Source organism: Natrix helvetica (assembly GCF_964273705.1).
Source record: "Natrix helvetica genome assembly, chromosome: 13".
NCBI classification, from domain to species: Eukaryota; Metazoa; Chordata; class Lepidosauria; order Squamata; family Natricidae; genus Natrix; species Natrix helvetica.
In genome coordinates this window covers 5,100,823-5,113,255 of record NC_138557.1, presented here as the reverse complement: position 1 = coordinate 5,113,255, position 12,433 = coordinate 5,100,823, and the positions used below count along the sequence as shown (strand labels likewise).

At 45.0% G+C, this 12,433-nt stretch overlaps 1 protein-coding gene across 2 annotated transcripts in view; it reads left to right on the top strand.

The window, feature by feature from the left end:
- LMTK2 (lemur tyrosine kinase 2) overlaps positions 1-12,151 on the top strand; it is a 34,099-nt gene extending 21,948 nt beyond the window's left edge. For both annotated transcript variants that reach the window (XM_081965688.1, XM_081965687.1), the window contains exons 8-14: positions 84-168; positions 979-1,100; positions 2,167-2,316; positions 3,342-6,102; positions 6,919-7,045; positions 7,765-8,013; positions 9,406-12,151. In XM_081965688.1, coding sequence (XP_081821814.1) covers positions 84-168; positions 979-1,100; positions 2,167-2,316; positions 3,342-6,102; positions 6,919-7,045; positions 7,765-8,013; positions 9,406-9,434 — 3,523 coding nt within the window. In that variant the 3' untranslated portion in view covers positions 9,435-12,151. The remainder of the gene's footprint in view (positions 1-83; positions 169-978; positions 1,101-2,166; positions 2,317-3,341; positions 6,103-6,918; positions 7,046-7,764; positions 8,014-9,405) is intronic.
- Positions 12,152-12,433: the final 282 nt, after the last annotated feature.

The window sequence follows — 12,433 nt, the reverse complement described above, 5'->3', positions numbered from 1 at the left end:
TGAATTTTCTCATTTCATCTTGTGTTGAACTTTTGTTTTGTTTTTTTCCTCATTGCAATATTCTGTTGTTGTTGTTTTTACAGAGATTTAGCTTTAAGGAATTGCTTCCTCACATCTGATTTAAATGTAAAAATTGGAGATTATGGAATAGGATTCAGTAGATACAAGGTAAGTCAACATATTTAGAAGTGCTCAGATTAAAAAACCTGATTTTGACAGTATCCATTTTCATCTAAAATCCTATTACTCAGTTGTTGGGATACTTCATGTAAGTAGCTACTGGATTTATTATGTGTACTGAGACTGACTTGCAAATAGTTATTAGAAATTGGCAGGCTGCATTAAAGTACCCCTACTTTTCCTAACTGGTTTTGCTGACATGGGTGTATCTTTTGGCTCGTGTTGACTCAGAGCAACGTTAGGGAGGGTGTGCAAATACGTATATCCAACCCCATTCCAATCCTGTCTGTATGCAGCTTAATGAGGCTGGTGCATTTTGCTTCAGGGGAGAAAGATTTTCCATATTGCTTAACCCCTGAAGACCATATTCCAGAAAATTCTCAAGAACACAATATGTCCAATAACATTTTCTTGACCGGCCAAGCTCAGAGAGCACCAAGGACTCCACCTCCTCATCCTCCACCTCCTCCTCAATTCCACTTCCTTCTAGGACTGATGGTGTTACCTAGTTGAGTCATGAAACATCTGCAAGAAAACCACTCAAGCCCAGAGAGCATTAAGGAACCCACATTTTCCTTCTAGTTTTTTTTTTTAAACTGTTCATAATATTCTCGTGCTGCTTTTACACTTCTGCAAAAAGGCAGGAAGGGAGGGATTTCCAATTCCTAGGACACTTTTCAACCGTGGGATAGATTCTCGTTTAATAGATCCAAAAGTTGGGTTCAGCTAAACAAATTGAAGGCATTTGACACGGCCTTCCCTTATGATGTGGTTTTTTTTAAAAAAAAAAATCTCTAGGAGGATTATATTGAAACGGATGAAAATAAATTCATACCCCTCCGGTGGACAGCTCCAGAACTGGTGACCAGTTTTCAGGACCGGCTGTTAACAGCAGAACAGACGAAGTACAGCAATGTCTGGTAGGAAGATACCAAAGTTGTAATGGGGGGGGGGGGGGAGAGAGGGGGGGCAGAGGAGGGTGGAGGAGGAACTGTGGCTTCATAGATCCCAAAATCAACTGGATGGTTCCGTAACTTGATGTTCATGATCCCAGAAGCTCTAACATTTGTCACACTTATTTGACAATTAAAAAATTGCCCGAATTCTAGATACTGATAAACCAAACCAAATGTCTAACAATTTCTGGACCATTGTATCTACTCCCATACTAATGGGAGTGGAGTCTGGAGGCTAAAACATACAATACGAAGAACGGTTGCAGGAACTGGGTATGTCTAGTTGAATTAAAAGGAGGACCAGGGGAGACATGATAGCAGTCTTCCAATATCTCAGGGGCTGCCCCAAAGAAGAGGGAGTCAATCTATTCTCCAAGGCACCTGAGGGTAGAAGAAGAAGCAATGGGTGGAAACTAATCAAGGAGAGAAGCAACTTAGAACTGAGGAGAAATTTCCTGACAGTTAGAACAATGAATCAGTGGAACAGAAGTTGCCTCCAGAAGTTGTGAATGCCCCAACACTGGAAGTCTTTAAGAAGATGCTGCATAGCCATTTGTCTGAAACGGTATAGGGTTTCCTGCCTAAGCAGGGGGTTGGACTAGAAGACCTCCATGCTTTTCATCCATGTAAACCAGGGAGTGACCCAAACAGTGGGAGAACATGTATGTTATTATCCACTTTTAATGTCAATACTTTTTAGTATATTGTAAAAAGTAATGTGTATTGCTAATCTTTGACTGTAATAAAGATTTATACTATACTGACAGCAGCTCTTTCATCCAGTCCTACAAATTAAGTCTCCCACCACCACCCCAGCTGAATTTTAAAACTTAAGACCCTCTAGACTACAGTTTTTTTGGGGATACAGAGAGGTGCCACATGAGTTGGCTCCTAATAAGTTGTTCCAACCTGCTCTCAAGCAGTGAATCCTCTGAAAATCTGAACAGCCAGAGGTAAAAAAAAACAAAAGCCGGCCCTCCATTAGCCCCCTTGTGACCTGATGTCTTACAGAAGCCTTCTCTTTTGGCAGGGCCCTGGGAGTGACGCTGTGGGAACTTTTCAGTGGCGCCACAAAGCCTTATTCTGAGCTCTCCGATGAGGAGGTTTTGACACGAGTCATCAAAGAAAAACAAGCCAAGCTGTTGCAACCACCACTCGAGCAACCCTATTCTGATCGATGGTAAAAACACCACGTTTTGGGCTTTCAGTCAAGCTCTGTCGTACAATGAGAGCTTCAGGGTGGTTCAGAAGGCTTCAGGCATTTTTGTTAGCCTACAAGTGATGGGTGGATGGAGGAAGGGAAGGAGAATGAGGGAAAGGAAGGGAAGAAGAAAGGAAAGGAGAATGAGGAAAGGAAGAAGGGAGGGAGGGAAGGAAAGAAGAAAAGAAAGGAGAATAAGGAAAGGAAAGGAGAATGAGGAAAGGAAGAAGAGAGGGAGGGGAGGAAAGGAAAGAAGAAAAGAAAGGAGAATGAGGAAAGGAAAGGAGAAGGAGAAAAGGAAGAAGAGAGGGAGGGGAGGAAAGGAAAAGAGAAAAGAAAGGAGAATAAGGAAAGGAAAGGAGGAGGGAAGGAAGAAGAGAGGGAGGGGAGGAAAGGAAAGAAGAAAAGAAAGGAGAATGAGGAAAGGAAAGGAAAGGAGAAAGGAAAGGAGAAGGAGGAAAGGAAGAGGAGAGGGAGGGAAGGAAAGAAAGGAAAGGAGAATGAAGGAAAGGGAGGAAAAAGGGAGGGAGGAAAGAAAAGAAAGGAAAGAAGAAGAAGGAAAGGAAGAAGGGAGGGGGAAGGAAAGGAGAATAAGGAAAGGAAAAAGGGGGAAGAAGAAAGGAAAGGAGAATGAGGGAAGGAAAGGAAAAAGGGAGGGAGGAAAGGAAGAAGGAAGGGAGGAAAGGAAAGGAGAATAAGGAAAAGAAAGAAGGAAAGGAAAGGAAGGAGGGAGGGAGGGAAGGAAAGAAGAAAGGGAAGGAGAATGAGGGAAGGGAAGGAAAGAAGAAAGGAAAGAAGGAAAGGAAAGGAAATCAAGATCATTTGTGGATTGTCCCTCCTGGAGTTCAAATTGCTCTCTTGATTTCGAAAAATTAAAGAATAAAAACTTTCCGGGTACAATCACTTTGAAAAGCAAGGTTACTTTTGAAAACTCTTACAAGAACTCTTGACCTGAAATAATTTCCTTGTTACAAACAGTCTCTTTGAAATCTCATCCTTCCCAGGTATGAAGTTCTGCAGTTCTGCTGGTTGTCTCCGGAAAAGCGAGCCACCTCCGAGGAAGTCCACAAGCTTCTGGTCTACCTCTGCATGCAGAGTCAGAAGGATTCCGCCATCGATCCTGAACAGTGGGACGACCTCAAGCCCAACATTTCAAACCGAGAACCGTTGGAGAGTTCCGCTTTTCCCATCCTGGATCATTTCAATGGCAGCCGATTTGGCCGCGAGATGGAAGAGGTCCTCACCGTCACTGAGACAAGCCGAGGACTCAACTTTGAGTACATCTGGGAGGTAGCCAAACACGACCACTTTGAATGTAGCCAGTCAAACCCCGTCGAAACGAAGACTTACACAAACATCTTCTTCCCGGTGGAGGTTTTTGAGAATACACTGACCGACCAAGGGCCTGGAGCTCAGGTTGAAAGTGGACAGGAAGTGTCCCTTCTGGTGCCTGGAGAACTTCCCGTGTTTAATGCCCGCAAACCTTCGATTGGAAATGATTATTACATCCAGTTGGAAGAAAAAATTGGAGGCCTTAGGAGCATCAACTTTGACCACCAGGTGGCTGAATTGACCACCGAAGTGGACAGCTCTGAAGTTCCGAAAGACCCAAATTGCCACGTCGTGGTTCTAGAACACTTTGCGGGTGAATCTAGCACAGACGGGGATATTTTCTGTAACAGTGCAGATCCCAAGGAAGAGAATTTCCAGGCTCTGCTTAGCCCTTCCCAAAACGGTGGCATCATCACCAAAACTGAACAGTTGGCAAATGGAGTCAGTAGACTCGATTTAGCTGATATAAGCGATATCCATCTGGAGCTAGAAGCAATTTCACGCTTGGATCTTGGGGAATCTACCCAGGGCTTGCCCAAGAAGAGAAGCTCCTTGCCCACTTCACAAAATGATTACTTGCAAAAAGATGCCTTACAGGAATCTGAACTTAGCCAACTGACTTTAGAGGAGCTATCTGATAACTTCCTTTTTCTCCAGGAGAATAATTTATTGAAGGGAACCCCAAGGGACGGAAGCGGTGGTGATCTCAGTGGAGCTGAAGACCGAGCAGATAAATTAGATCCACCAAATATGAACTCTTTGGGAGTCGAATGTAACCTGAGTGGAAAAGTTTGTGACCCTAACGAGGATCTTCTTGGGCGAATAGGGACATTTTCTGGTCTCCCTGGGGTTGATAAGCCGATCTTATTGTCCTTTTTCTGCCCGGAGAAAAGCCCTCCTAACAGAGAAGTTGGAGATAACTCTACCCACAATGTTGCCACTTCTTTCCTTGGAACAGAACAAGTCTCCGAATCCGGTTCCATGGATATCCACTCCATCCGTGTCAAAAACCAGACCGGTGGCGTCCGCTCCTGCCCCGGCGTCTTGCTCAATGCTGAAGAAGAACGAGAGGAACATCAACAGGAACTTCAACACGGCAGTCACTCCTGGGAGTTGACCCCCGATTTAAACCCCGAGAAACCCGAGCGAGATCGCGCCTACATTCTGAAGGAAAGTGACAGAACGCCCCCAGGGGAAAGGTATGACCCGGCGGGTCGTCTCCCCACCGATCGTATCAGCCACGATAGCCTACTAGAAGACAGTTCATCAGGTTCAACCCCGAGCCTAGGACAACTGCTAGATACGCCGGACTCCTTCGAGACGTTAGACATGAACGAAGTTTTAGAATCCTTCGAACCGGAAAGTCCCCGGAAATGTTTACCCCCTGATAAGCCCGCCGATAGCGGCTACGAAACGGAAAACTTAGAATCTCCTGAATGGACTTCCCATCTGGTTGGCAGCAATTCCGGTGAATCGGGGGAAGATCTCGTGCAGGAGAACCCCCCCGCGATCATCGTCTCAGCGAACGTCAATCCTTACGCCGGCCCGACAAACATGGATAATTTTGAAACCACTCCTCAGGCAGCTTTGGACGGCATCCATAATTCATACAGAGACTCGGCCTACTTCTCCGATAACGATTCGGAGATGGATAAGAAATCTGAGGCCTCCAGTCTACCGAAAAGGCCAACAGTATTAATTCAGGACCACGCCGATTCCTTTGAAGTGGAAAATGCTGGGAATGCAAAACATCCTTCAACTGGCAGTGAAGTCGCCAATTATCAGTTCGTCAATGACTTGGCCTCACAGCTGGAGGCGGATGGAGTAGAAGACCGCGAGTCGGACGAAACAAAGCAGGAGTGGCTTCATAAAGCTGAAGATACAACGCCGTCGCTGCTTCTCCCTGACCTAGAACGTATAGATGAGGATGAAATATATGAGGATTTCCCCAAAAGCGTATCTTGCACCGGCACCAGTACGGCGGATTTTTTCCCCGAGGGCGATCCGAAGCTTGCGCCCGTCTTCTACGATGCTCCCGAACTCTTTGAGAAATCCATACTGGGCCACCTTGAAGGCCATAAGTTGAAAGAGCCCGATGTCGAAGGGAAGTATCTCGGGAAGCTTGATGTCCCTCGGTTGCTGGACCTCACCTTAGACGAAGAGGACGCCGACGAGGAAGATGGGAACAGCGACGACTCGGAGGACGATATGAAAAGCTTCCACCTTCACGGGCTCAGCTCGGACAGCGACGAGGACATCATGGTGCACCCCGTGCCGGAAATCATTAGCGATGGAAGTGATGGGAAGCATTTAAGGAGCTTGCTGAAACAACCAAAGCAACCCCAGGAGAACCACTCGACCGATGCCTTTCAGAAGAATGGGAAAAAAGCAGTCACATTCTTTAATGACGTCACCTTATATCTTTTTGATCAGGTATATCTTCCCTCTTTTAAAAGAATTCCTGGATTTCAGAATGGAATCTTCTTTTTAAAAAAGGTCGCTTCCTTCCCTGCCTAGGTAAGGCAGAAGGAAGCGTATGTCCTGAGTAAAGAAAGACAGGTCAGACTCTACCCTTAGCTGGCAGCCACTGTCTGTTCCTATGGCAGTTGGTGAGGGGCACACTCAGCGCAACCACATTAGCCTGGCTTGGTGTGACACCCAGTTCCAGTCAGTGACGAGGTTCATGTCCCTCAAAGGTGACAGTGAGAAGGAGGGGAGAGGTCAGGGCAGCAGTAGAGAGTTGCCTTGGAGGAGGATTTAAGAATTGTGGCCCACCAGGGACCAGTGGAGCTGGCAGAAGATTCGGACAGTGAGGAGGTTGGGGAGGAACCTGGGCCAGTCCTGGAGTCTGGGGAAGGCTCGGAGGAGGGCTCTGTGTTGGAGGCAGAGAGGCAAAGCCGTATGCCAGTTATCAGCTGCCTTCAGAGTCAGACATCAGTGAGGTAGACAAACAGCTGGAGCCTGTTCCCAGTGTGCGCATGCGCAGAGTTGCCAGACGAAGGCAATGTCAGCATGTCACAAAAGGCGATCATGTGACCCGGGGCACTGCAACAGTCATAAGTACATGCCAGTTGCCAAGTGTCCGGATTTTGATCATGTGACCATGGGGATGCTACAACGGTTGTGTGGAAAAGGGTCATAACTTTTTTTTCAATGCCGTCGTCACTTCGAACGGTCACTAAACAGACTGTTGTAAGTCGAGGACTTCCTGTAAGCAGCTAGCTGCATTTCTTTCTTTCTTATTTTTAGGAAACACCAACCAAAGAACTCGGAAAGCATATTGCCGAATCAAACTCTAACCACACTCCCGCCCCGGCTGCCAGTTTCGGTTACTTGAATAAGTTCACCAGTTCAGAAAGTTCTACGGATGAAGAAGGTAGGGATTCTGTTTGTATTGGTCATCAGTAGAAGAATAGGTTCCCCCGACAAGGAAACCTTTTAAGTTTTGGAATTGCCAGTTCCTCTTCACATCCGCAAAAGGTGTATTTTCCACTTAAATTTCTCCAAACGTCCATTTTCAAGCCGATCTTGCTTTTTATCACATCCACTGGTGGTGACAGAAATAATGTTGGTTTACTTTGCACGCAGAAGGCTAAATGGTGGGTGGGGATCACTTTAGCCGGGGCATTTTAAAAACCATGTTACCAATAAAGGAGAATATTTGTAGCTCGGGGTTGACCTGATGAGGCGTCTTTGGTGCTCCCCTTGGTGATTTTCTTGTAGATGTTTCATCGCCCGACTAGGTAACATCATCAGTGCTAGAGGGGAACTTATGGAGAGGAGAAGGAGGAGGACTGTGAGGTCCTTGGTTCTCTCTGAGCTTGATGGTTTCTTTGTAGACATTTCATGACCCAACTAGGTAACATCATCAGTGCTAGAAGGGAGTAGGGTTTGGGGAAGCGGGGAGGAGGAGGAGAAGGAGAAGGAATGATTCCCGAGCTTAGTGGTTTTCTTGCAGACGTTTCATGACCCAACTAGGTAACATCATCAGTGCTAGAACTACGCTGTTCATTTGAAGCATCATTGATAAGTTTTAATGGACGTCGGATGTCCTTCTTCTTTGTCTGAAACCTCCATCTGATCTGCTTGTTCCAGGAGGTTTTGAGTGGGACGATGACTTCCCTTCGCCTGGGCCCTCCGTGATCTTGAAGGCCGCAAGCACTCTCATCACCTCCAAGTCTTCTTCTCTTCAGGCCTCAAAGTACCTTTCTCCCCCACCGCCGCCCCGAAGCCCTGAGCAGGACTGGTTCCGCCCTTCCCCTTACTCCCGGTTCTCCATCTCACCCGCAAACATTGCAAGCTTTTCTCTCACTCACCTGACGGACTCCGATATCGAACAGGGAGGTGAGTATTTCCTTCCAGCCGCTCTTAGGAGCAGAGGTCCCAAAGGTGCTTTTTTGTTGTTGTTTTTTGAAGAAGGCAGCTGGATGTATCGTTTTTCTCTGAAGATGTTTCCCTTCTCATCCGAGAAGCTTCTTCAGTCCTGAAGATGTTCTTCTCCAGAACTGAAGACGCTTCTCGGATGAGAAGCGAAATGTCTTACAAGAAAATAAACAGAACGTCCCGCTACCTCCTTCAAAAAAAGCAACCATGACCAGGATAACTGGGAATCTTTTTTATTTTTAAAATGGTTTTTATTGAACATTTTCAAGTTTTTTTTAAAAAAAAACCACAAGTAAAAAAAACAAGAAAAAATACAAAAACAGGTAAAAACACAAAACAATGTAACAATATAATATAATTTTTACAGCTTCCCGTATCGGCATGTATATTCTGCTTTTGTAGTTCGCGTGGGAATCTTTATAGACATTGCAAGCAGAAGCTTTCCGTAGGTTGATGGAGGCCGGTCTCAAACTTCTCCTTGGTGGTGGCCCTCCTCCTTTGAACGGTTTATCCTAGATTTTTTAACCCTTCCTCTGAAAGACACCAGGCGAGGAGGAAGATCATACTACCCCGATTAGAAATAGAATAGGAGGAGGCAGCTAGTAGGACACCAGATTGTTGTCCTGCTAATCTTCTGGAAGAATGAAACCCCAGGGCAGGCTCTTCATTGGCTGGTTTTCATGTTTTTAAAACATAGAACTGGGACATATTTATTTTTCCCTGTGTAAATGGCCTGGCACTCAGTGTTTGGGTCCCCGCTCCAATTCCCTCAAGAAACACTGTTTGCACTTGGCCCCAAAATGCTGATTAGATAAGCCCCGTTGCTTGTTTTAGCCGGTAACTCATAGGGCAGCTTTCTTTGATGTCTCCCCAGCGGTGACATTGAAGTGTGCGATGTAGACAGTTGTGCTTGGGAGACTAGCAGGTGTGTCCAATTTTGTAATAGGAGGTGGAGAACACTGCCTTGTACATCAGAATGTCCCTAGCAAAGAAGGGGAAAAAACTTGATTCTAACCCTTGGGGAAAACAGGTATAACATCCATATGGAGCCGGTACCTGCAACACACCTTTTCCGCAGGTAAAAAGATTCTCCCACTTTCGATTCAGTTAGTTTGCTAGAAATTACCACCACAAAGTAGACCTAAAAAAACAAAGTTTTAAGCCAATGTTTTTCAACCTTGGCCTCTTTTAAGATGCGTGGACTTGCAACTCCCAGAATGGCCGGGGAATTCTGGGAGTTGAAGTCCACGCATCTTAAAAGCGGCCAAAGTTGAGAAACGCTCCTTTAGAGGGTCCTTCAAGCAGACTCTCCCCAAGTTATTCGTAAGTGCAGTAACTTTGTTTCCTCAACAGGGAGCAGTGAAGATGGAGAAAAAGATTAAGAACGGAAGCGTCTCTCGGTCGGTCGTCGGGATTGGGGGGAATACCTCCTCTTTGGACTAGGAGCCATTGAAAAGAAGAAGAAAAGCCATTGAAAAGAAGAAGAAGAAAAAAGTCGCATCTTAAGATGAAGACCTGCTGAAGTCCTACAGTCCAATCACCGACTGTGGGAACACGCGGGCAGGAGCAGAATTTGGAATGGGTGTATTTCCATTCCAGCGTACTATTTTTGAAAAGCCACACCTCCCTATGCTAGCTCTCTTCCAGTACTTGAAATAATCCTCCAGGTGGCTTGTACCACAGCGACGTTCTGGTTTATATATAGGATTGTAATATACTTTATTTTTTTTGGAGGAGAGGGTGGTAGCCGTGTATTATGTGTACGAATGTGTAAAATTGTATATAGTTGAGCTGCAGGTATACTACATTCCTTGATCGGGCTGAGAGCTGTTGTGTAGCAAGCCATATTTCGCAGGTTTCGCTCCTTGCTTAGCTGTGTAGGCGTGCTAGTTGTGTCCTTGCCGAGTCCCTTTGCACTGTACAAAGCATTCCGGACCAATGGGAGTTGTAGTACCGGCTTATTTAAGTGGGTTTCATTTCACTCCCGTGTGTCTCTTTCCATGAATCGACACGTCGGAGAATACAGAACTTGAGTCGTCCCGTTTATTGTTTTCTTTTTTTAAGGATATCTGCCACTTTTACGCGCTGCTGCTCGTGTTTCTAAATGGGCCACCCACTTGGCGAGAGAAAGGAAGTTAATCCTCACTTGCAATTAATGGGAGTCGGTTGACTTATCTTTATTTGCGGTTGGCTAAAAATGGTGATGGTGAACTGGTTTTGGGGTTTTCCTTGGTTTTTTTGTAGGGCAAATTGCCTGGTGTGTTGGTGTGTGTGTGTGTGTGTGTGTGTGTGTGTGTGTGTGTGTGTGTGTGTGTGTGTGTGTGTGTGTGTGTTGTCTGCAGCATGCCCATGGTGCATCCCTGTCCAAACCATCTTCTTGGTTCCTGGACAACTTGTAGGTTGACATTGTCCATGTCAACTGTTGACATTGTCCATGCCAACTTTTAAGGATCCGTCCACGTTTCTGGTCGCAGTCTGATAGAAGATTGCTTCCCTTCTGTCACCAGTGATCTTCCTTGTTGAAGTCAAGCACCTGTAAAAAAGGGTTTTAACAAATTTGGGCTCCTTGGGTCTTTCTGGTTGTTAAAAATTGAGCATGGATGACAACAATCTTCGGTAGGTCTTTGATTTTTCCATGACTGACGTAAAGTTTTCTCTCCCATGAGTTCTGAAACGTAAGGCCTTTCAGGATGCACACTGCAACGTGTGGGCTAGTAGGCAGTTTTTCATTCAACCATGAGGTTTGAGCCCTGCTCAAAGGATCTTTTCTGAGCTCCAGTCAACTTTGTGTAAGCCTATCTCCTCCAAAATAGGAGAAGGCCCTAATTGTGACAAGCACAGTTTTTGTTACACCTTATGTGGGCAAGCAGCTTTTAGTTATTATTAGCACCTCTTTAGTTATTCAAGCTTTTCAAATTAAAAGTATGAACCATTGAAAGTCCCAAATTGGCTTTTTTTTTTTTTTAGCTGAGGTGGTATCCCCTCAGCTTCCCAAATCCATCCCTGCTTGCTCAGGTTTCTTAATAAATCGCTGAAAGATTGACTTACATATCACCACAGCCAGATTATATGAGCCTCCTGAATTATTATTATTATTGTTGTTGTTGTTATTTTGCACTATAACTTCCTTGATTGATCTGGCCACATTTGGAGAATTGGAGCAGGTTCAAATTTGGTGCATTTGCTTAGAAGAAGCAGTTCTGTTTAGCGTCAGGTCCGTTTATCTGCAGGACATCAAAACGAGCAGATGTCCGGAAGTGACTGCCTTTGGTCAACCAGGGTCATCCTCCTGTTTTAGACTTAAGAATTGTTACTTCTCTGTCCCTTCCCATTACCCCAGCTCAGCCCACCTTCAGTCCATGACCTGTTCCTTTGAATAACGTAGCAGAGATCCCTGTGTGTCTACATATATGTTGCGTGTATGTTGTACCAGCGTGGAGATGATTGACTTTCTGTTGGCCCTAGTTTCTGAGGTTCTCCAGGATAACTAAGGGGGTTACTCAGAGAGCAGGTGCTGGTGGATGGCCGTTTGCACTAAAATGTAGGTGGGATCAGGAGCCTTGCAACCCGGAGTTTCGTTGGAGTAACTTGAAAAGCAGATACGTCAAGCTTGAGTGTCTTGACATCAGCTCTCTTACATAGTCAAATGCTTTGTTTACGGTAGAGCTCGATCCCTAAGAACGCAATTTCAGGAAGGCTCATAAGCTCCCAAGATAAATCAGTCTGCCAACTTTTTTTGAGGGGGGGGGCAAGGGACCAGTAGCACTAACGGAGGTCCCCATTCTAGGGAAAGCCACCATCCCCGTCCAATATTTGCAGTTAGGCTTTTAATGGCTAAATCCCTTCCGAGTTCCGTCCTTTATAAATAAATGCTGCTCTTTTTTTGGGGGGGGGGGGAGGAGGATTTTTTTTTAAAAATGACACTAATGAAAGCTACCTGTGTGTACATTTTAAACACTGTTTTAGATTAATTAGTATGCAGATTTTTGTTTTTCCTTTTTTTTTTTTTTGTAGACTGCTTTGGAAGAAATAGCCTTAATAATAAAATGGCCTCAGCTTTAATTTGTATAAAATACTGACTTCTGAAGAGAGAGAGAGAGAGAGAGAGAGAGAGAGAGAGAGAGAAAAGAAAAGAAAATTTAAAATGTCTTTCAGGAAATATGCTCGAGGAGAAACATTTGATGAAGAGCAGGTAACAAAAAGTTCTGTTTCCACAGCCTGGTTTTTTATCTTGTTTTATTTTATTATTATTATTCAGTTAAAACTTGAATGAAATTTAAGACGTCCGGTTCTGTTTAGCCATTTGTCTGATCTTGCACAACGGTGGGGTGATGGTAGAGCTGTTTCAATTCTGTGTATATATACGACGTTTTATTCTATT